Source organism: Barbus barbus, assembly GCF_936440315.1.
Source record: "Barbus barbus genome assembly, chromosome: 5".
Taxonomy (NCBI): Eukaryota; Metazoa; Chordata; class Actinopteri; order Cypriniformes; family Cyprinidae; genus Barbus; species Barbus barbus.
In genome coordinates, this window is record NC_136733.1 from 947,950 (window position 1) to 974,368 (window position 26,419).

At 34.1% G+C, this 26,419-nt stretch overlaps 1 protein-coding gene across 6 annotated transcripts in view; it reads right to left on the reverse strand.

Annotated features, from left to right (window-relative positions):
• The window catches only part of dnm1a (dynamin 1a), a gene marked incomplete at its 3' end in the record, with an annotated part of 78,649 nt that overhangs the window by 42,415 nt on the left and 9,815 nt on the right, over positions 1-26,419 (reverse strand). For all 6 annotated transcript variants that reach the window (XM_079416057.1, XM_079416058.1, XM_079416055.1 and 3 more), the window contains exons 2-8: positions 24,871-24,944; positions 23,110-23,259; positions 21,454-21,657; positions 20,140-20,238; positions 17,751-17,911; positions 16,818-16,960; positions 15,807-15,942 (exon numbers count right to left, since the gene is read on the reverse strand). In XM_079416057.1, coding sequence (XP_079272183.1) covers positions 15,807-15,942; positions 16,818-16,960; positions 17,751-17,911; positions 20,140-20,238; positions 21,454-21,657; positions 23,110-23,259; positions 24,871-24,944 — 967 coding nt within the window. The remainder of the gene's footprint in view (positions 1-15,806; positions 15,943-16,817; positions 16,961-17,750; positions 17,912-20,139; positions 20,239-21,453; positions 21,658-23,109; positions 23,260-24,870; positions 24,945-26,419) is intronic.

Consider the following 26,419-nt stretch of genomic DNA (forward strand, 5'->3'; position numbering starts at 1 on the left):
TTATAACACTTTATAATAAGGTCTCATTTCTTAACATTAGGAAATGCATTAATTAACTGAACTAACAATGAAAAATATATTTTTACAGCATGTTAATTCTTCCATGATAGTATGAACTAACAAAGAACAATTTTTTTTAAAGCATTTATTAATCTTTTTAATGTTAGAAAAATAGTCATGTTCAAAAGATAAACTTTAAAATTTAATAATATATTAACACATTTTGGAATTAATATTGATCAATATTAAATGGTATATAATTATTAATGATTTTATATATATATATATATATATATATATAATGATAGCTACAGACACCAAACTCGGTACATACATTTTTCTTATTAATCCGGACAACTTTCTAATTTACAGTCATTAGCTACGACCAACAGGAAGTTGGCTATATTTATTTTAATGTGGGTTTTTTTTTTTTTAAACGCGCTGTAAACAAATTCATACTCCTCCAATCAGAAACACGGAAATCACACCAAATATTTTTTCTCACGATGCCAAAATACTGAAGATGCTAATTGCAGACAGATTTAGGATATCTTGAACTGCGTTTTAATGGCAATTTATTAAAGTTACAGTAAAAAAGAGAAAACTTTTTTTTTTTTTTTCTTTTAAGAGCAGCTTCCAAACACTTCATAAAAAATTACATACACAGAACAAGACAGTCTGAGGATATGTGATTAATTCATGAATTTACAATACACTATGCGGAGGAGAACATTTTAAAACTATCAGAGATCTCCTGTCTCTGTGCTTCTAATGTTTGCGGTGGGTGACTGGGTGGGTGAGTTCAGTGAGTGTGGAGGGGGAGAGAGAGAGAGAGGGGGTCTGTTTAAACATCTCAATAAAATCCTTAAAAAATGCTTATAAAGCATTAAAGGTTTTGATAACACTTTATAATTAAGTCTCATTTGTTAACAGTAGGGAAGGCATTAATTAACATGAACTAACAATGAAAAATATATTTTTTACAGCATGTTAATTCTTCATTGATAGTATGAACTTACAATGAACTAACAATGAACAAAATATTTGTAATATTAGAAAAATAGTCATGTTCAAAAGATAAAACATTAAAATGTAATAATATATTAACACATTTTGGAATTGATTTTGATCAACATTAAATGGTATATATTTATTAATGATGTAAATTAACAACAGTTAAATAATGTTGTTTTTTAACATTGGTTAATTCACAAATAACATTAAATATTAACAATATATTTTTTACTTTATTCATTTGTGTTAGAAAAAATTATTAATGTTAGTTAATGGAAAAATAAATCATTAAAAAATGCTTATAAATCATTAAAACCTTTGGTAACTATAATAATTTCTCATTTGTTAGCATTTGTAAATGCATTAACTAACATGAACTACCAATGAAAAATATATTTTCACAGAATTTAAAGTTTTATATGTTGTTCTGTGTGTGTGTGTGTTTCACAGAGTTGATGGTTTGGATTAACCCTTTAATTGCCGTATCCCTTAAAACCAAACTGCCAGAGGGTTACTGTGATGCGTGTGCTCGCTGGGCACCGTTTTATCGATGCCACCGGGGTGGCGTATGCTGACGGCTTGGGCCCGTCATCGCTGCTTGCAGCTATATTTTTTTTTTTATTTTTTTTTTTTATTATTTTTTATTTCGACTATCCGGGTACTTTTGGGGGCCTTAACGTGCCCGAAAACTCTTGAAAATTGGCACACACATTGGAACCTGCGGCCATTAGGACGCCGCTGAGGCTGGGACCCGGGCGTGGCACAGGGGCTCTACGGCGCCCCCTGCAAAATTGTCAGAAAGCTTGATGTATAGCTCACACATACTTGCACGTATTCATATGAAACTCGGTACACATATAGAACTCATTGAGCTGAACAACTTTCACGCAGCATGTCTTAGGCTCCGCCCAACAGGAAGTCGGCTATTCAGGGCTGTTTAAAAAGCGCATGCTCTGGAATTTGATATACTCCTCTGAGGATTTCCATACGATTGCCACCAAACTCGGTGAACATGATCTCAAGACATTGGGGACGCTAAATTGCGAAGATATTTTTGATATGTCGAACGGTTTGCCCGTGGCGAGGCGATGAAGTTATGGCGAAAAATGAGACCCAGGAAATGCGTAATAACGTCCACATACATTGTATGATGTATATCAAACTTCAGTGATTTGTTCGTTGTATGATGCCGATCGGATAGATGTGACTATTATGACTGAAAGTTATAGCGCCACCAACTGGCTGCAGGAAGTGTGTCGTTTTCAAAATGCTTTGAATTCAGCATCTTCTTTTTACTCGATTTGCTTCAAACTTCACCAGAATAATGTCAAAACACGGCCGATGTAAAACTGTGAAGGGAATATTGATATCTAAAATTATGTTACCATGGCAACGTGTCAAAGTTGAAAATTCGTTTCTGGTGATTTTGAGGCAGATAACATGTTTAGAATGTCATGAAACTCAACACACATATGAGTATTAATGATAGTTAGACACTGGAAAAAGCTCATAAACAGGCGTGGAAGAGGCACTCTATAGCGCCACCTTTTGTCAAAAATGGGGGGGTTAGTTTTAGCTACAGACACCAAACTCGGTACATAAATTGTTCTTATTAATCCGGACAACTTTCTAATTTACAGTCATTAGCTACGACCAACAGGAAGTCGGCTATATTTATTTTAATGTGGGTTTTTAAAAAAAACGGGCTGTAAACAAATTAATACTCCTTCAAGCAGAAACACGGAAATCACACAAAACATTTTTTATCATGATGCCAAAATACTGACGATGCTAAATTGCGGACGGATTTAGGATATCTTGAACGATGATTTAATGGCAATTTATTAAAGTTACAGTAAAAAAGATAATTTTTATTTTTTTTTATCTTTTAAGAGCAGCTTCCAAACACTTCATAAAAAATTACATACACAGAACAATACAGTCTGAGGATATGTGATTAATTTCATGAATTTACAATACACTATGCTTAGGAGAAAATTTAAAAACTATCAGAGAGTTGATATAATGCTTCTGAGTGAGAGATCCCTGCCAGCCTGCATCTGAGTGAGGGGTGGGGGTGGGGTGGGGTGTGAGTGAGTGACTGTGAGTGACTGTGTGGATTGAGCCAGTGGGTGAGAGAGAGAGAGAGAGAGAGAGAGGTTCTGTTTTTTTAAAATCTTTAAAAAATGCTTATAAATCATTAAAGATTTTGATAACACTTTATAATAAGGTCTCAATTCTTAACATTAGGAAATGCATTAATTAACGTGAACTAACAATGAAAAATATATTTTTACAGCATGTTAATTCTTCCAGGATAGTATGAACTAACAAAGAACTTTTTTTTTAAAGCATTTATTAATCTTTTTAATGTTAGAAAAATAATCATGTTCAAAAGATTAACTTTAAAATGTAATAATATATAAACACATTTTGGAATTAATATTCATCAACATTAAATGGTATATGATTATATATATATAATGATAGCTACAGACACCAAACTCGGTACATAAATTGTTCTTATTAATCCGGACAACTTTCTAATTTACAGTCATTAGCTACGACCAACAGGAAATCGGCTATTTTTTTTTTATGTGTTTTTTTTTTTTAAACGGGCTGTAAACAAATTCATACTCCTCCAAACAGAAACCAAAAATTCACACCAAACATTTTTTCACATGATTCCAAGATACTGAAGATGCTACATTGCGGACCGATTTAGGATATCTTGAACGGTGATTTAATGGCAATTTATTAAAGTTACAGTAAAAAAGAACACTTTTTTTTTTTTTTATCTTTTAAGAGCAGCTTCCAAACACTTCATAAAAAATTACATACACAGAACAAGACAGTCTGAGGATATGTGATTAATTCATGAATTTACAATACACTATGCGGAGGAGAAAATTGAAAAACTATCAGAGAGTTGTTACAATGCTTCTGAGTGAGAGCTCCTGCCACTGCTTCTGAGTGAGGGGTGGGGGTGGGGTGGGGTGTGAGTGACTGTGTGAGTTCAGTGTGGATTGAGCCAGTGGGTGAGAGAGAGAAGGAGAGAGAGGGTCTGTTTAAACTTCTCAATAAAATCCTTAAAAAATGCTTATAAAGCATTAAAGGTTTTGATAACACTTTATAATGAAGTCTCATTTGTTAACAGTAGGGAATGCATTAATATTTTTTACAGCATGTTAATTCTTCATTGATAGTATGAGCTTACAATGAACTAACAATGAACAAAATATTTTTAATGTTAGAAAAATAGTCATGTTCAAAAGATAAAACTTTAAATTTTAATAATATATTAACACATTTTGGAATTAATATTGATCAACATTAAATGGTATATAATTATTAATGATGTTAACTAACAACAGTTAAATAATATAGGTCTTTAACATTGGTTAATTCACAAATAACATGAAATATTAACAATATATTTTTTACTTTATTCATTTGTGTTAGTAAAAATTATTCATGGTAGTTAATGGAAAATAAATCATTAAAAAATGCTTTTGAATCATTAAAACCTTTGGTAACTATAATAATTTCTCATTTGTTAGCATTAGTAAATGCATTAACTAACATCAACTACCAATGAAAAATATATTTTCACAGAATTGAAAGTTTTATATGTTGTTCTGTGTGTGTGTGTTTCACAGAGTTGATGGTTTGGATTAACCCTTTAATTGCCGTATCCCTTAGAACCAAACTGCCAGAGGGTTACTGTGATGCTTGTGCTCGCTGGGCACAGTTTTATCGATGCTACCGGGGTGGCGTATGCTGACGGCTTGGGCCCGTCATCGCTGCTTGCAGCTATATTTATTAGGGCCCAAGCCAGTAAGGCGCAGGGCCCTATTGTTCTTCTAAGGATTATTAGGGCCCAAGCCAGTAAGGCGCAGGGCCCTATTGTTCCCCTAAGGATTATTAGGGCCCAAGCCAGTAAGGCGCAGGGCCCTATTGTTCTTCTAAGGATTATTATTAGGGCCCAAGCCAGTAAGGCGCAGGGCCCTATTGTTCTTCTAAGGATTATTATTTTTTTTTTTTTTTTTATTATTTTTTATTTCGACTATCCGGGTACTTTTGGGGGCCTTAACGTGCCCGAAAACTCTTGAAAATTGGCACGCACGTTGGAACCTGCGGCCATTAGGACGCCACAGAGGCTGGGACCCGGGCGTGGCACAGGGGCTCTACGGCGCCCCCTGGAAAATTGTCAGAAAGCTTGATGTATAGCTCACACATACTTGCACGTATTCATATGAAACTCGGTACACATATAGAACTCATTGAGCCGAACAACTTCCGCGCAGCATGTCATAGGCTCCGCCCAACAGGAAGTCGGCTATTCAGGGCTGTTTAAAAAGCGCATGCTCTGGAATTTGATATACTCCTCTGAGGATTTCCATACGATTGCCACCAAACTCGGTGAACATGATCTCAAGACATTGGGGACGCTAAATTGCGAAGATATTTTTGATATGTCGAACGGTTTGCCCGTGGCGAGGCGATGAAATTATGGTGAAAAATGAGACCCAGGAAATGCCTAATAACGTCCACATACATTGTATGATGTAGATCAAACTTCAGTGATTTGTTCGTTGTATGATGCCGATCGGATAGATGTGACTATTATGACTGAAAGTTATAGCGCCACCAACTGGCTGCAGGAAGTGTGTCGTTTTCAAAATGCTTTGAATTCAGCATCTTCTTTTTACTCGATTTGCTTCAAACTTCACCAGAATAATGTCAAAACACGGCCGATGTAAAACTGTGAAGGCAATATTGATATCTAAACTTATGTTGCCATGGCAACGTGTCAAAGTTGAAAATTCGTTTCTGGTGATTTTGAGGCAGATAACATGTTTAGAATGTCATGAAACTCAACACACATATCAGTATTAATGATAGTTAGACACTGGAAAAAGCTCATAAACGGGCGTGGAAGAGGCACTCTATAGCGCCACCTTTTGTCAAAAATTGGGGGGTTAGTTTTAGCTACAGACACCACACTTGGTACATAAATTGTTCTTATTAATCCGGACAACTTTCTAATTTACAGTCATTAGCTACGACCAACAGGAAGTCGGCTATATTTATTTTAATGTGGGTTTTTTTTTAAAACGGGCTGTAAACAAATTAATACTCCTCCAAGCAGAAACACGGAAATCACACGAAACATTTTTTATCATGATGCCAAAATACTGAAGATGCTAAATTGCGGACGGATTTAGGATATCTTGAACGATGATTTAATGGCAATTTATTAAAGTTACAGTAAAAAATATATATATATATTTTTTTTTATCTTTTAAGAGCAGCTTCCAAACACTTCATAAAAAATTACATACACAGAACAATACAGTCTGAGAATATGTGATTAATTTCATGAATTTACAATACACTATGCAGAGGAGAAAATTAAAAAAACTATCAGCCTGCTTCTGAGTGAGAGCTCCTGCCACTGCTTCTGAGTGAGGGGTGGGGGTGGGGTGGGGTGGGCTGTGAGTGACTGTGTGAGTGACTGTGTGGATTGAGCCAGTGGGTGAGAGAGAGAAAGAGAGAGAGAGGGTCTGTTTTTTAAAATCTTTAAAAAATGCTTATAAATCATTAAAGATTTTGATAACACTTTATAATAAGGTCTCAATTCTTAACATTAGGAAATGCATTAATTAACGTGAACTAACAATGAAAAATATATTTTTACAGCATGTTAATTCTTCCATGATAGTATGAACTAACAAAGAACTTTTTTTTTTAAAGCATTTATTAATCTTTTTAATGTTAGAAAAATAATCATGTTCAAAAGATTAACTTTAAAATGTAATAATATATAAACACATTTTGGAATTAATATTCATCAACATTAAATGGTATATAATTATTAATGATTATATATATAATGATAGCTACATACACCAAACTCGGTACATAAATTGTTCTTATTAATCCGGACAACTTTCTCATTTACAGTCATTAGCTACGACCAACAGGAAATCGGCTGTTTTTTTTTTATGTGTTTTTTTTTTTTTTTTTAAACGGGCTGTAAACAAATTCATACTCCTTCAAGCAGAAACCAACAATTCACACCAAACATTTTTTCACATGCTTCCAAGATACTGAAGATACTACATTGCGGACGGATTTAGGATATCTTGAACGGTGATTTAATGGCAATTTATTAAAGTCACAGTAAAAAATAACACTTTTCTTTTTTTTTATCTTTTAAGAGCAGCTTCAAAACACTTCATAAAAAATTACATACACAGAACAATACAGTCTTAGGATATGTTATTAATTCCATGAATTTACAATACACTATGCAGAGGAGAACATTTTCAAACTTATCAGAGTTCTCCTGTCTCTGTGCTTCTAATGTTTGCGGTAGGTGACTGGGTGGGTGACTGACTGTGTGAGTTCAGTGAGTGTGGAGGGGGAGGGGGAGAGAGAGAGGGTCTGTTTAAACTTCTCAATAAAATCCTTAAAAAATGCTTATAAAGCATTAAAGGTTTTGATAACACTTTATAATGAAGTCTCATTTGTTAACAGTAGGGAATGCATTAATTAACATGAACTAACAATGAAAAATATATTTTTTACAGCATGTTAATTCTTCATTGATAGTATGAACTTACAATGAACTAACAATGAACAAAATATTTTTAATATTAGAAAAATAGTCATGTTCAAAAGATAAAACTTTAAAATGTAATAATATATTAACACATTTTGGAATTGATTTTGATCAACATTAAATGGTATATATTTATTAATGATGTAAATTAACAACAGTTAAATAATGTTGTTTTTTAACATTGGTTAATTCACAAATAACATTAAATATTAACAATATATTTTTTACTTTATTCATTTGTGTTAGAAAAAATTATTCATGTTAGTTAATGGAAAAAGAAATCATTAAAAAATGCTTATAAATCATTAAAACCTTTGGTAACTATAATAATTTCTCATTTGTTAGCATTAGTAAATGCATTAACATGAACTACCAATGAAAAATATATTTTCACAGAATTTAAAGTTTTATATGTTGTTCTGTGTGTGTGTGTTTCACAGAGTTGATGGTTTGGATTAACCCTTTAATTGCCGTATCCCTTAAAACCAAACTGCCAGAGGGTTACTGTGATGCGTGTGCTCGCTGGGCACCGTTTTATCGATGCCACCGGGGTGGCGTATGCTGACGGCTTGGGCCCGTCATCGCTGCTTGCAGCTATATTTTTTTTTTTTTTTTTTATTATTTTTTATTTCGACTATCCGGGTACTTTTGGGGGCCTTAACGTGCCCGAAAACTCTTGAAAATTGGCACGCACATTGGAACCTGCGGCCATTAGGACGCCGCAGACGCTGGGACCCGGGCGTGGCACAGGGGCTCTACGGCGCCCCCTGGAAGATTGTCAGAAAGCTTGATGTATAGCTCACACATACTTGCACGTATTCATATGAAACTCGGTACACATATAGAACTCATTGAGCCGAACAACTTTCACGCTGCATGTCTTAGGCTCCGCCCAACAGGAAGTCGGCTATTCAGGGCTGTTTAAAAAGCGCATGCTCTGGAATTTGATATACTCCTCTGAGGATTTCCATACGATTGCCACCAAACTCGGTGAACATGATCTCAAGACATTGGGGACGCTAAATTGCGAAGATATTTTTGATATGTCGAACGGTTTGCCCGTGGCGAGGCGATGAAGTTATGGCGAAAAATGAGACCCAGGAAATGCCTAATAACGTCCACATACATTGTATGATGTAGATCAAACTTCAGTGGTTTGTTCGTTGTATGATGCCGATCGGATAGATGTGACTATTATGACTGAAAGTTATAGCGCCACCAACTGGCTGCAGGAAGTGTGTCGTTTTCAAAATGCTTTGAATTCAGCATCTTATTTTTACTCGATTTGCTTCAAACTTCACCAGAATAATGTCAAAACACGGCCGATGTAAAACTGTGAAGGGAATATTGATATCTAAAATTATGTTGCCATGGCAACGTGTCAAAGTTGAAAATTCGTTTCTGGTGATTTTGAGGCAGATAACATGTTTAGAATGTCATGAAACTCAACACACATATCAGTATTAATGATAGTTAGACACTGGAAAAAGCTCATAAACGGGCGTGGAAGAGGCACTCTATAGCGCCACCTTTTGTCAAAAATGGGGGGGTTAGTTTTAGCTACAGACACCAAACTCGGTACATAAATTGTTCTTATTAATCCGGACAACTTTCTAATTTACAGTCATTAGCTACGACCAACAGGAAGTCGGCTATATTTATTTTAAAGTGGGTTTTTTTTTAAAACGGGCTGTAAACAAATTCATACTCCTCCAAACAGAAACACGTAAATCACACCAAACATTTTTTCTCATGATGCCAAAATACTGAAGATGCTAAATTGCGGACGGATTTAGGATATCTTGAACGATGATTTAATGGCAATTTATTAAAGTTACTGTAAAAAATAGATTTTTTTTTTTTTTTTATCTTTTAAGAGCAGCTTCCAAACACTTCATAAAAAATTACATGCACATAACAATACAGTCTGAGGATATGTGATTAATTTCATGAATTTACAATACACTATGGAGAGCAGAAAATTAAAAAACTATCAGAGAATTATTAAACTGCTGAGTGAGAGCTCCTTCCAGTCTGCCTCTGATTGAGGGGTGGGGGTGGGGTGGGCTGTCAGTGACTGTGTGGATTGAGGCAGTGGGTGAGAGAGAGAAAGAGAGAGAGAGGGTCTGTTTTTTAAAATCTTAAAAAAATGCTTATAAATCATTAAAGATTTTTATAACACTTTATAATAAGGTCTCATTTCTTAACATTAGGAAATGCATTAATTAACTGAACTAACAATGAAAAATATATTTTTACAGCATGTTAATTCTTCCATGATAGTATGAACTAACAAAGAACAATTTTTTTTAAAGCATTTATTAATCTTTTTAATGTTAGAAAAATAGTCATGTTCAAAAGATAAACTTTAAAATTTAATAATATATTAACACATTTTGGAATTAATATTGATCAATATTAAATGGTATATAATTATTAATGATTTTATATATATATATATATATATAATGATAGCTACAGACACCAAACTCGGTACATAAATTGTTCTTATTAATCCGGACAACTTTCTAATTTACAGTCATTAGCTACGACCAACAGGAAGTCGGCTATATTTATTTTAATGTGGGTTTTTTTTTTTTTTTTAAACGCGCTGTAAACAAATTCATACTCCTCCAATCAGAAACACGGAAATCACACCAAATATTTTTTCTCACGATGCCAAAATACTGAAGATGCTAATTGCAGACAGATTTAGGATATCTTGAACTGCGTTTTAATGGCAATTTATTAAAGTTACAGTAAAAAAGAGAAAACTTTTTTTTTTTTTTTTCTTTTAAGAGCAGCTTCCAAACACTTCATAAAAAATTACATACACAGAACAAGACAGTCTGAGGATATGTGATTAATTCATGAATTTACAATACACTATGCGGAGGAGAACATTTTAAAACTATCAGAGATCTCCTGTCTCTGTGCTTCTAATGTGTGCGGTAGGTGACTGGGTGAGTGACTGACTGTGTGAGTTCAGTGAGTGTGGAGGGAGAGAGAGAGAGAGAGGGGGTCTGTTTAAACATCTCAATAAAATCCTTAAAAAATGCTTATAAAGCATTAAAGGTTTTGATAACACTTTATAATTAAGTCTCATTTGTTAACAGTAGGGAAGGCATTAATTAACATGAACTAACAATGAAAAATATATTTTTTACAGCATGTTAATTCTTCATTGATAGTATGAACTTACAATGAACTAACAATGAACAAAATATTTGTAATATTAGAAAAATAGTCATGTTCAAAAGATAAAACGTTAAAATGTAATAATATATTAACACATTTTGGAATTGATTTTGATCAACATTAAATGGTATATATTTATTAATGATGTAAATTAACAACAGTTAAATAATGTTGTTTTTTAACATTGGTTAATTCACAAATAACATTAAATATTAACAATATATTTTTTACTTTATTCATTTGTGTTAGAAAAAATTATTAATGTTAGTTAATGGAAAAATAAATCATTAAAAAATGCTTATAAATCATTAAAACCTTTGGTAACTATAATAATTTCTCATTTGTTAGCATTTGTAAATGCATTAACTAACATGAACTACCAATGAAAAATATATTTTCACAGAATTTAAAGTTTTATATATTGTTCTGTGTGTGTGTGTGTTTCACAGAGTTGATGGTTTGGATTAACCCTTTAATTGCCGTATCCCTTAAAACCAAACTGCCAGAGGGTTACTGTGATGCGTGTGCTCGCTGGGCACCGTTTTATCGATGCCACCGGGGTGGCGTATGCTGACGGCTTGGGCCCGTCATCGCTGCTTGCAGCTATATTTTTTTTTTTATTTTTTTTTATTTTTTATTTCAATCATCCGGGCACTTTTGGGGGCCTTAACGTGCCCGAAAACTCTCGAAAATTGGCACGCACATTGGAACCTGCGGCCATTAGGACGCCGCTGAGGCTGGGACCCGGGCGTGGCACAGGGGCTCTACGGCGCCCCCTGGAAAATTGTCAGAAAACTTGATGTATAGCTCACACATACTTGCACGTATTCATATGAAACTCGGTACACATATAGAACTCATTGAGCCGAACAACTTTCACGCAGCATGTCTTAGGCTCCGCCCAACAGGAAGTCGGCTATTCAGGGCTGTTTAAAAAGCGCATGCTCTGGAATTTGATATACTCCTCTGAGGATTTCCATACGATTGCCACCAAACTCGGTGAACATGATCTCAGGACATTGGGGACGCTAAATTGCGAAGATATTTTTGATATGTCGAACGGTTTGCCCGTGGCGAGGCGATGAAGTTATGGCGAAAAATGAGACCCAGGAAATGCCTAATAACGTCCACATACATTGTATGATGTAGATCAAACTTCAGTGATTTGTTCTTTGTATGATGCCGATCGGATAGATGTGACTATTATGACTGAAAGTTATAGCGCCACCAACTGGCTGCAGGAAGTGTGTCGTTTTCAAAATGCTTTGAATTCAGCATCTTATTTTTACTCGATTTGCTTCAAACTTCACCAGAATAATGTCAAAACACGGCCGATGTAAAACTGTGAAGGGAAGATTGATATCTAAAATTATGTTGCCATGGCAACGTGTCAAAGTTGAAAATTCGTTTCTGGTGATTTTGAGGCAGATAACATGTTTAGAATGTCATGAAACTCAACACACATATGAGTATTAATGATAGTTAGACACTGGAAAAAGCTCATAAACGGGCGTGGAAGAGGCACTCTATAGCGCCACCTTTTGTCAAAAATGAGGGGGTTAGTTTTAGCTACAGACCCCAAACTCGGTACATAAATTGTTCTAATTAATCCGGACAACTTTCTAATTTACAGTCATTAGCTACGACCAACAGGAAGTCGGCTATATTTATTTTAATGTGGGTTTTTTTTAAAAACGGGCTGTAAACAAATTAATACTCCTCCAAGCAGAAACACGGAAATCACACCAAACATTTTTTATCATGATGCCAAAATACTGAAGATGCTAAATTGCGGACGGATTTAGGATATCTTGAACGATGATTTAATGGCAATTTATTAAAGTTACAGTAAAAAAGATCATTTCTTTTTTTTTTTTATCTTTTAAGAGCAGCTTCCAAACACTTCATAAAAAATTACATACACAGAACAATACAGTCTGAGGATATGTGATTAATTTTATGAATTTACAATACACTATGCAGAGGAGAAAATTTGAAAACTATCAGAGAGTTAGACTTAGACTGCTTCTGAGTGAGAGATCCCTGTCAGCCTGCAGCTGAGTGAGGGGTGGGGGTGGGGGTGGGGTGTGAGTGACTGTGTGAGTGACTGTGTGGATTGAGCCAGTGGGTGAGAGAGAGAAAGAGAGAGAGAGGGTCTGTTTTTTTAAATCTTTAAAAAATGCTTATAAATCATTAAAGATTTTGATAACACTTTATAATAAGGTCTCAATTCTTAACATTAGGAAATGCATTAATTAACGTGAACTAACAATGAAAAATATATTTTTACAGCATGTTAATTCTTCCATGATAGTATGAACTAACAAAAAACAATTTTTTTAAAGCATTTATTAATCTTTTTAATGTTAGAAAATTAGTCATGTTCAAAAGATAAACTTTAAAATGTAATAATATATAAACACATTTTGGAATTAATATTGATCAACATTAAATGGTATATAATTATTAATGATTATATATATATATATATATATATATATATATATATAATGATAGCTACAGACACCAAACTCGGTACATAAATTGTTCTTATTAATCCGGACAACTTTCTAATTTACAGTCATTAGCTACGACCAACAGGAAATCGGCTATTTTTTTTTTTTATGTGTTTTTTTTTTTTTTAAACGGGCTGTAAACAAATTCATACTCCTTCAAGCAGAAACCAAAAATTCACACCAAACATTTTTTCACATGCTTCCAAGATACTGAAGATGCTACATTGCGGACTGATTTAGGATATCTTGAACGGTGATTTAATGGCAATTTATTAAAGTTACAGTAAAAAAGAACACTTTTTTTTTTTATCTTTAAAGAGCAGCTTCCAAACACTTCATAAAAAATTACATACACAGAACAAGACAGTCTGAGATATGTGATTAATTTCATGAATTTACAATACACTATGGAGAGCAGAAAATTAAAACTATCAGAGTTCTCCTGTCTCTGTGCTTCTAATGTGTGCGGTGGGTGACTGGGTGGGTGACTGACTGTGTGAGTTTAGTGAGTGTGGAGGGGGAGAGAGAGAGAGAGAGAGAGAGAGAGAGAGAGAGAGAGAGAGAGGGTATGTTTAAACTTCTCAATAAAATCCTTAAAAAATGCTTATAAAGCATTAAAGGTTTTGATAGCACTTTATAATTAAGTCTCTTTTGTTAACAGTAGGGAATGCATTAATTAACATGAACTAACAATGAAAAATATATTTTTTACAGCATGTTAATTCTTCATTGATAGTATGAACTTACAATGAACAAAATATTTTTAATATTAGAAAAATAGTCATGTTCAAAAGATAAAACTTTAAAATGTAATAATATATTAACACATTTTGGAATTGATTTTGATAAACATTAAATGGTATATATTTATTAATGATGTAAATTAACAACAGTTAAATAATGTTGTTTTTAACATTGGTTAATTCACAAATAACATTAAATATTAACAATATATGTTTTACTTTATTCATTTGTGTTAGAATAAATTATTCATGTTAGTTAATGGAAAAATAAATCATTAAAAAATGCTTATAAATCATTAAAACCTTTGGTAACTATAATAATTTCTCATTTGTTAGCATTAGTAAATGCATTAACTAACATCAACTACCAATGAAAAATATATTTTCACAGAATTTAAAGTTTTATATGTTGTTCTGTGTGTGTGTGTGTTTCACAGAGTTGATGGTTTGGAATAACCCTTTAATTGCCGTATCCCTTAAAACCAAACTGCCAGAGGGTTACTGTAATGTGTGTGCTCGCTGGGCACCGTTTTATCGATGCCACCGGGATGGCGTATGCTGACGGCTTGGGCCCGTCATCGCTGCTCACAGCTATATTTAATCATTATTATGCTGCCCTGCTGCATTTATTTGATAAAAAATACAGTAATATGAAATATTTTAATATATTGAAATATATTACATTGAAAAGAGTTATTTTAAATTGTAATAATATTTTATAATATAATTTGTTTGCTATATTTTCATCAAATAAATGCAACCTTTTATTTTTTTTTATTGTCTATTTAATTACATTATAAATGATCCTAAAAAAAAATATATATATATATATATATATATATATATATATAAATAACTGAATAGCATAATAAAATAATTACAGTGATAATTATTATGGTAATAAAAATCTATTAGGTAGGAAACACAATGGTATTTTGGTACAACAGTAAACTATTGAGAATGATTTATTTTCCAGCTACAGTAATCAGGAACTGGAGGTTGCATGTACTTTACTGTTGTGAAAATAATGGCATAATGCAGATTTATTGTTTTGATTTTGGCCTGAGATGTTTTAGCATCACATTATGGAACATGAGAGACTGTTTGCATCACGAAGCCAGCATACTGGAAACATAACAGAGAATAACATTGCATAGAGGGATAAAACTCCATAAATGAGCAGGAACTCATGACTGAATGTAGTGATATTTATAAGCTACAGAAACCTCAAACAGATCAACTGGATCAACTGCTTCCTGTTGGCTGCTGCAGACAGTGTTTTATTGTGGATGTGCGTGTGTGTGTGTGTGTGTGTGTGTGTGTGTCTGCGTGAAGTGTGTGTGTCTGCGTGTATATGTGTGTGTCTGCGTGAAGTGTGTGTGTTTTCCAGGCCACAGGAAGGCGGAATGTTTTACTCATAAAGGCTGCGCTGAGGCCCGAGGGAGACGCAATCCTGCGCCGTGACTCATGTGTTTCTGCTGCCGAACGATACAGAGTCTCACAGATCAGTCTGACAACTCCTAAAGATAGCTTTCTCTTCACTCTGCAGTAGACAGACTAAACAATACCAGTCACAATGTAGGAATAATTCCATTTTTATGTCTCTTCTGCTCACCAAGGCTGCATTTATTTGGTCAAAACATGTGATCAGTGTGAACGGTGAGTGGAGAAACACTATCTGTGAGAAGTGCACATGTGCTCTCGCACCTTCACCAGCTCGAAGGGGAACCGCTCGTGGAAGATGCGATTGATTCTGGCTCCTCCAGACAGCTCATACGTGTCTATCTGATCTCCAGAGCCCTCGATACGCTTCTCGAAATCCACCGAGAACTGCTGCACCATCCTGAAACCAACAATACATACACTGAGCATGTTTTTGCTCAATATTAATATAGGGGGAGATCTTTAAGTGTTTAATGCTGTATTATTTTGAAATGTTAAGTGTTTTTGGTGTGTGTAAGTTTGTGCAGAAGAGGTCAGGAAGACAATTACTTCATTTAAAAAGTAATGGCTGTGCAATTTCCAGCACAGTGATATCTGTTAACTAAGTGTTTTGCATGAGCAGGTATGCTCATGCTATTGTAAACTAGCTATATTTTAAAATACGAAACATGCATATCATAAATTATTATTAAATTTAAGAAATATATATGTGTGTATATACTGCATGAGAAAATATATGTTCAATATATTTTTACACATGCAGTAACACATCTCATAACATGTACATCTATATATTATAAAGGGCTGTCTCAGTGAGCCTGAGTTTCACATGAGACCCTGGAGCACAAAAGCAGTCATCAGTAACACAGGTATATCTGTAGCAATAGACAACAATACATTGTATGGATCAAAATTATACATTTCTCTTTTATGACAAAAATCATTAGGATATTAAGATCATGTTCCATGAAGATATTTAGTAAATTTCCTATCATAAATATATCAAAACTTAATTTCTGATTAGTAATATGCATTGCTAAGAACTTCATTTGAACAACTTTAAAGGTGATTTTCTCAATATTTAGATTTTTTTGCACCCTCAGATTCCAGATTTCCAAATATTGTCCGATCCTAACAAACCATACATCAATGGAAAGCTTATTTATTCGTGTGATATATAATTCTCAATTTCATAAATTTGGCCCTTAAGACTGGTTTTGTGCTCCAGGGTCAGATATATTAGTTCAGAGACAGAGGTGAATGTGATTGACTGACTGCAGCAGGGCTTTGGTCTTCCGGGACGGATCGTCTGGACGGAAGTTCTTGTATTCCTCCACTTCTTTCTCGATGGACAGCAGCTGGCTCTGCAGTTTAGCGCGCAGCCCGGGGAGCGTGTCACGGATGTGATTGGTCAGTTGCTGCAGGACAGAGAAGAGAAAACAGAGATGAAAATGAAAGACAGTGACATTGAAGCTTGATGATTTACTCCTACAGTAACTAGCTAGGTAACTAGTTATGATATAGCTGGGGACTACTTTCAGGCGCTGCGTAATATCATTGCACCTGCTGCACCCATGATACTACACTACAGGAGAGTCAAGTTTTAAATAGTGAGATGCTAATGGTCTAATCAGATTCAATGATCTATGCTAAGCTACGGTAAAAGTGCTACCGCCAGACCCGGAGATCGGCAGAATGGACTCAAAAACGGTAAAACTCAACTGTTTAACTCTTGGGGACTTGGAAAAGTGGAGTGTTCCTTTAAGTAAATTTCAAGTATATTTTAAGTATACTTTATGTAGTAAGTATACATATATCAGTGTACTAGTAGTATACTTGTAAGTGTACTATTTCAATACTCCTTGGGACTAAATTGGCCCACTTTCTAGTATATAAAAGTATACTTTAAATGTCATTTAAGTATATTTATGAGAAGTACATAAAAAGTAGACTGAATGTATACTTTCCTATTTTTAGTTTAAAAGTATAATAATAGCACTTGAATAAGCTTCTTTTTCGTAACTATCTTGAGTTTGGTGTTTCCACCACAGCTTTATCCTGCAGGTGCTGTAGCTCATCTACTGAAATACTGTTGTTATCTTTAAAACTTGGCTGCGTGTATGTGGCCGAAGCGAACCAAACGGAGAGTTTAGGTTGATGTTCACACATTTCAGCTGCTAAAGTCTGTCTGATTGCTCTAGGTCTCACCTGGTTGAGGGTTTTCTGCAGGAAAGGTGTTCCCATGCGGTCGGCCAGGTGTCTGTAACTGGCATGAGACAGAAAAAACTTCCTCTCCGCCGCCATAGCAGCGTTAATATCCTTCTTCCCGTCGATGTCTTTCTGACTGCGGTTCACCACACCGATGTACCCTGCAGAAACACAAACACACCAGCGTTAGATGGGTAAAGTGTGGAAGCCTGTTTCCGCCACTGAATAAAATTGATTTAAAAAGGTTATTGTAGCTTTTTATCGCACAGTTCTGACTTTATTTCTCAGAATTGCAAGTATCTCAATTATGACCTTTTTAACTCTCAATTGTGAGCTTATATCACGCAATTATGAGAAAAAAGTCAGAACTGTGAGATAAAAAGTCACAATAACCCTTTTTATTTTTTATTCAGTGGCGGAAACGGGCTTCCATAGTAAAGTGACTGCAGGTCAGATCATTTGATCTCGGTGTAATTTGGTGAGAAACATTGGAGATAAACAATCAAAGATACTCATTTGTGACCCAGGAGCACAAAGCCAGTCATAAGGATCCGTTTGTTGAAATATACATCACATGAAAGCTGAATAAATAAGCTTACATTGATGTATGGTTTATTAGGATAGGACAATATTTGGAAAATCTGGAATCTGAGGGTGCAAAAAAATCTAAATATTGAGAAAATCTCCTTTAAAGTTGTTCAAATGAAGTTCTTAGCAATGCATATTACTAATCAAAAATGAAGTTTTGATATATTTATGGTAGGAAGTTTACAAAATATCTTCATGGAACATGATCTTTATGTAATATCCTCACTGTAAAAAATGGAACAAGCTATCTACTTTAAAACAATTATGATAACATAATATTTGTGAGTAGTTTTTAAGCCTTGATTTTTTTTTTATTGGAATCCACCTGAATAAATGCATCTAACACAATGAATTTAATATAATTAGTGAAATGTGCTCATTTTTTAAGTTGATTCTCAAAAGTGATTTTGTAGTATCTATAACCATAAACTCTACTCTTCAGCACAATGGAAATATCAATGTAACAGAAACTTTTAAATGTCAAACATAACTGAACATTAAACATTAATAGATGTTTCCCTTCACACAAAAACACATAAAATAGCATTTCATTACTAAATTTACTCTCCATATCCAGCTATGTGCAAAGTATGCTGGGAACTAACAATCACCTCTAAAATAAAACTGCAAAATTGAGCTAATTCGTTATTATAAATAATTTAGTTATTTTTTTTTTAGTTTAATCAGTTCCTCAATTTAAGCCTCAAGTTTCCTTTAAAAAATGAGGAAAACACATCTCTTGGTTTTATTAGTAAAAAGTTCACAATATTTTCAATTTATTTAATGAAATATACACACTATATTTAATTATCACCTTAATTTTTTTAATGAAAATTACAAGACCCATGATTAATTTTTTTGTCATAAAAGAGAAATGTATAATTTTGAGCCATACAATGTATTGTTGTCTATTGCTACAAACATACCTGTGTTACTCATGACTGCTTCTGTGCTGCAGGCTCATATATATGTGATTTCTCTATTCCTGTGAGTTACAGGACATGATTTGGGAGTTTTGGGAGTGAGTTACAAATATAAAAAGAGAGTGAAAAAGAAAGAAACGTGTGGATTAAGAGTTACACGCTCCAATCTCTCATTCCAGGGCCTTCGCTTGAGAAAGCCAGGATCCGTCTCGAGCGTGTTTGCGGTTCTCATGTTGGCAGTATTACACGAGCGGACCGCGACGAGGGAAGCAGGAGACACGTTTGATGGGAAAACCTGAAGTGTGGACGTGAGCTGTGAGTGGAAAACCAGCACGTCAGCACACTGCAGCCCAGACTTTCCCATAAATATCCTTTATTGCCCAGCAAAGAAAGAAAGCAACGTTTTTTCCAGATGTGTCAATGAAGTGAAGACATTGTCTGATTCTCTCTTTCCGCTGCAGCGGTGAGAAACACAGACGTTACTCCACCAGAGGGAAACAGAGAGATGAAGTTTGATCGCTGATGGAGCTGCTCCAGTATTACCTGCTTAAAGCTCTGCACTGCTTGCTGACTTCAAATATCAACATTGTGTCCAGAAATTGCTTACCCTGCCTTTAACTAATGTTAACAAATCACACCTTATTGTAAAGTGTTACCAATTATTGAAATATGAATGCAATTTTTTATGACATCCAATCAGAACTTTTTTATTTTATAATTATTTTCTTATAATTTAATATAATTAAAATAAGTGGCCGGGGCAGTTGTTCAGCATAAAACAAGCAATAGAAACTGTTGTGAAGTATGCGTGAGTTGAAGAAATGGGATTCTGAGGGCATTAAGATTATTTGTTATCATGTTTTGATGAAGATGCTCACCTCTCCGCAGCGGCAGCAGCTTGTTCTCCAGGATGTCCCGAGCGTCGGTGCCTTCATCCATTAGATCGAGTTTAGTGATCACACCGATCGTCCGCTGACCTGCTCGCACACGCAAACACACAACACATAAGAGCACAAGCACGGTCTGATCTGTAACCACACGGTGAAACCAACTTAAAGCTGCATCCAGTTTCTTTGGTTTATGTTTTGTGCTGATCAAGGATTCCGTGGGTCTTTAGGAGCCCTTCCACAAATTAGGCCTTAAAAGGGTCTTACATCAGAGCTGAAAGTCTTAAATTCATAAAGTAATGGCATTAAATATTACATACACTGCAAAAAATGAGTATCTTGTTTTCCAGAAAAAATATCTAAACATCCTTAAATCAAGATACATTTACCGGAGATGCAAAATGAAGATATAAAGTCTTGTTTTCTCAGAAATTAAACAAAATTAAAGTTTAAAACAAGAACAATTATATGTCAACAGGGAATGAAAACGTGTTTTCTCTTTGAATTAAGTAGATTTTTTTATAGATATTTGTTCTTGTTTTAATCATAAACACATTTTGAACAGTTTCTCAGAAAACAAGACTTCTTATTTTATGTCATTTTGTAAAAGTATCTTGAAGAATCTTTAGATATTTGAAAACAAGACAAACATACTGAGGAAGAACATCAGAAGGTACAGCAGAAGTTATTTTCCATCGTAACATTTAGAGACCATACTGGCATATTGATTTCCATTCATTTTTTTCCCTTAGATTTTCCTCATTTAATAAAACCTTCAGATACCCTGCTAATTAATATGATGGTGCTCAAAACAATTATGGCCAAAATATATTTGAAATGCATGTTGAAAACAGTGAAGTTCAATAACATTTATTTTTGGAATACAGGAGGCATTTAGTTTAAATCTTCATACCAAAGTATGTTTCTAAATGTATTTCAGGGACAAGAAAATACATTCCGGTCTTACAGTAGCTACATTTAGGCTGAATACAAATGTGGATGGCCTACTTGAGATCACATTTATATGATTCATTCATGTTTAATAGTTTTACATATTGCAATATTGCATTTTTGGAGCATTTGAAATGATGTTCCTTGCTGAAGCTTAATAAGATGTGTTATATGTTCACACGGTATAGACAACAAATCAAGTTTTTCTTCATATGTGAATGCATTTTCTTGGACTGAAATGTATAGAGGGCAAATCTATATTTTAAATGCTTTTTATATAATATATATATATATATTGCCAGTGTGTGTGAGCGGCTGAAAAGAACTGTGATGTGTGTTACAGATGACACGCACCCTGCGGGTCGACTTCTTTGGCGATCTTCAGGGCGTCGGAGTTGGCGAGATCGGAGTTGGCGGGCGACACGGCCAGCAGCAGGCAGTTGTCTTTGGTCACAAACTGCATCAGCATGTCTCTGATCTGCTGCTCGATGTCTGCGGGCTGATCTCCCACCGGCACTTTAGTCATTCCCGGCAGATCCACCAGAGTCAGGTTCAACACTGCGCACACAACACACGAGTGCTCAACCACAGCAGATCAACATTCATTCCACGATAAATAAATATGCAACTGCATAGAAGCCTTTTGAGTCTCAAGTACTGAAAAATGCTCTTTACATAAAAACCCTTGTGAGAGCAACAAAGTTACCCCAAATACTGTCCCAACTAGTCAAACACAGCTGAACAAAGAATTTCATATTGTTGAAATATAAGGCTTTGTGAGCATTGCAGCATGAATAAAAAATGCAGTTACTAAGATTATGGTTTTGCTGTTTGCTGACACTTTTTTGTAGCGCTGTCAAAGATTAATCGTGATTAATCACATTCAATATGCCTTGATTGCAACTTATAAGGTTATATTTTGTTTACACACGGTTAAATTATGTTTACTGTAATGATAACTATGGAAATCTACAAATACTATAGTTAAACTGTGGTCACTTTAATAAAACCATGGTTAATTTTCATAAGGGACTGCATTGATAGGCTGTTGCATGCATAAAATGCAACCTTTTTTATTCTGAGAGTGTATGATTTATATTAACATTACAGAATAGAACATGATTATAGAGGGCCAAATTACTCTAAATTAAATAATTAAATAAATGTTGAAATATATACATAAATCATTAAATACATAAATACATAAATAAATAAATGCATGCATAAATGAATGAATGAATAAATAAATATTAATCATTCATTCAATCATTTATTTATGCATGCATTTATTAATTCACACTCATGTACTAACAATGGAATCCATGCTTGTGATTTATTTATATATTTATTTATTAATGTGCCGACAACCATAACCCTGAAAATGAAATGTGGTGGAAATAAATAATTAATTAATTGAATGAATGAATAAACAAACAAATGACTGAATGAATAAATATGATTAAATAATAATATATATATTTAATTATTTAACGATTTATTTATATATTTCAACATTTATTTAATGATTTAATTTAGAGTAACTTGGCCCTCCATATAAATAAACAAAATCACTGGTAAATAAAAACCTTTGTATCAATATTTATATGAGTATCGATACTTCAGGATTGATTTGCCCATTCCTACAATTCACTGTCATTTGTAACTAAACATAAAATTGAAAATGTTGGAGACTTTTTACACATTCTTTTGTTTTCTTCCAGGACAGAGAATTAATTACCTCAACGACAGTAATTGTTGTTTCAGTTGCCGTGACAAGACTTTTTCTATTAGCAAAATAATACAATCAGCATTGCATGAACAAACACATTTAAACTGTCTAAACAAAGCATCTTTACTGAGAAGAACTAAAAACTATTGAGAGAACTCAAAAGCCTTATTTTTAAAGTGTTCTCAACTCCTCATTTTTTACAGTGCAAGAATCCACTGAAAGTGAGAATATCTGATGCTGTGAGCGACGGCTGGAGCTTCATTAATGAATATGAATCTGACCGTTAGGCGAGTAGACGCGCAGGTTGATGGGAATGGGAGAAATGCCTTTATTCTGTCCCGTGGCACGATCCGTCTCCGCCTCGATCTCCTGACGCACCTCATCGAAATCCGTGAACTTCTTCCCCTTACAGTGGAGGAACTCGGCATATTCTGAGAGGAAACGTTATAAAACACATCATTACAGCAAAACTCTATGTAAAGCCTGACATATGAAATATAATAAGTTTATTGAACCTTTAGACAAAATATTTTACAATTAAAAAAAAATTTGTTTTTATTAAGCATCATATTTGATCATCAGGCTTTTCTGTCTCATATAGTCTGATAGAGTGAGAATATGGAGGAAAAAACAGCTCAGTTTTATTCAAAGACTCAATCTGAGCAAAAATATGAATTTGCTGCAGATGCTGATATTTATGAAATTCTGCTGCTTTTAATGTAAATCAATGAGATCTTTATAACAGTGGAGCAGATATTGACATAAAATGATCTAAATATCAGTGGTCGCTCTATATCTCCAGTAATAGGTCTCAGTAAGATGAGATGTAAATGATCCAGACATATAATGCAATGCTGATTGAGAGATGAAGAAATAAACGCTCCTCAGAAGATGTGAGATGAAGATCATTCCTCCGCTGAGGAACAGAGAAAGTAAAGCTTCTGGAAACAAACGCTCCTCAGAAGATCCTGATGATCAGATTTGAGACATTGATTGATGGAGAATCAAGTAAAGCTGAGCTGCTTCAGTCCAGTAAGAGTTCATCTGGAGATATGACTGCAGTTATTCTGAAGCTTACTTGATTAAAATCAGTCAAGATTTGACTCTGAAGCAGCAGCTGAAGCTGGACACTTCTACAATTACACTAAAAGAGCTTTTACTGGATAAAACACTCTAAACTATCAACCAGGTGACAGAAAGCATGCAGTAGAAACAGATTTAACAGCAGAGTTTGATCATGTTGATCATTTAAAGCCTTACAAATACAATACAGCATCTTTATAGAGTTCAATGTAAGTGCAGACTGCTTCACTAGATGGCAGTCTTCATACCAGAAAGCAACCAGTGAATCCAGTGTTGCCAAATGAGCTATTTTGTTACTAAATTTAGCAACTTTTCACACTACCCTAGCAACTTCTTCTTCCAAAAGCACCTAGCAACAAATTTAGCTGTTTTAAAAATTTATTTGGCAACTTTAACCAACTTTTGATTAGTGACTCAAATGATAAAAAGGCACACATTTTCCATCCAAATTACACAAAAAGAGGAAACCAAACATGCTTAGCAGTACACATATGACTTGAATTAAGTTAGCTGCTACTGCATTTGAAATTGTTTAATTAAATAATAATAATAATAATGAATAACTATAAACAATAAACATACGATTGCATAAAATATATGGTTTATCTGCATTCTTCAAGTAATCTTGGGTATTTTTATAAGGAATGTATAATAATAATGCAATGCTAATCAACATCGTCTTTATCACTGTATAACACTATCATTCTGTGATATGAAACCACATCTGGTCACAAAAATAAGTTATTTTAAACACTCAACTATGTTATTAAGTTAATTTGGAGAAAAAGCATGTCAATAAATGATATTGGACAACAGGTTTGTAAACAGGCTCATACACACGCAGAACTGTATCGCAGACGTGTTACTGTACTATATTTATTCAGAGTGATTGGCACCACTGAGTGAATCATGTCATTACAAAGGCATCTGATGTGTTTGTGTCCAGACCTGAGGCTCACCTGTGGGGCAGTTGATGAGCTGCAGGACGAGCGGACGGCGCGTGACGATGCCAGAGCCACGCGGGAGAAAATCCCTGTGCAACAGAAGGACAGCGAGGTGAGAGACCATCACAGCAAACACTGCAGCGCTCTGGGGGTCAAACCAGGACTGCATCTGATTCTAACACTCCTCTCTGCAGTGAAGACGCTGAACTTACTGATCATACACAAATACTGATTAGTGTGTGGATGCAAAAGAAACGTTGGAAGTAAAATACATTTTTCAATTTGTGACCCTGGAGCACAAAACCAGTCATAAGGGTCAATGTTTTGAAATTGAAAGCTGAATAAATCATCATTGATGTATGGTTTGTTATGATAGGACAATATTTGTCTGAGATACAACTATTAGAAAATCTGGAATCTGAGGATGCAAAAAAATCTAAATATTGAGAAAATCACCTTTAAAGTTGTTCAAATGAAGTTCTTAGCAATGCATATTACTAATCAAAAATTATACTGTATTTACGGTTGGAAATTTACATTATCTTCATGAACATGACTGCTTTTGTGCTCCAGGGTCATATTTAATATCAGCCTGTTTGCATTTCCCAGTGCATCAACATTATATTTTAATTGCCTAAATATAATAAATTCTCCTTAAAGTAGGTTTAATTTGATGCATTTTAAAATATATATTTTAGCTAGTTGCTAAGGCAACATTTCTAATTGTTTTTGTTTAGTTTAAGCTGAAGCATTAAAATAACTAAACCTATTAAATAAAAATTAATAAACACTATATAGACCTTTGAAAAAACATAAAAATGACAAAAACAACAAAATCACTAAAACTTTATATAAAATTAAAATGAAAACAGAAAATATAAATAACATCTAAAAATATCAACAAACTATATTAGTGATACTAAAATAAGTTAGTTTACTTTATCTTAAGTATCAACAATTAAAAAGTGTTTAAGAGTTGCAGAAATATCACAGCTTAGTTTATGCTCTGTTGTGTGAATCTATCGCTCATTTCTGCAGGAAACATTTAACTAAAGATGCCAAATTGAATCAATGAATTAGATTTAATTTGATGCATTTTTTTATCTTTTGGTCTGAGAACATGCAGCATTTGCAGAACAAAGATTGTCAATAATGTGATGTGCTTTGTAAACATAATTTCTTGAAGGTTCAGCAGTAAATACTGATGAATATTTCAAAATTGATGCAATGCTGACACTGGTATAGAACTGAATTGATCGAAATAACGACTCATTATCTTCTGTACAGCTGCTTTACAGCTGAAATTAAATTACTTTTATAATGATGAATTCTACAACATTAACACTGTTTACACTCTGAAACAGTCCGTATTGTATAATCAGAATCAGAAAGAGCTTTATTGCCAAGCATAATTGCACATAAATAGATTAAATTTGTATGTACAGTTGTGACATATAATTGGAATAGAATAGAATTTGGAAGGAATGGAACATGACTTTTGACCTGATGGAATAAACATGGCTTTTCATGCAAAATGACACAGATTTTTGAGCAGTACGACTGT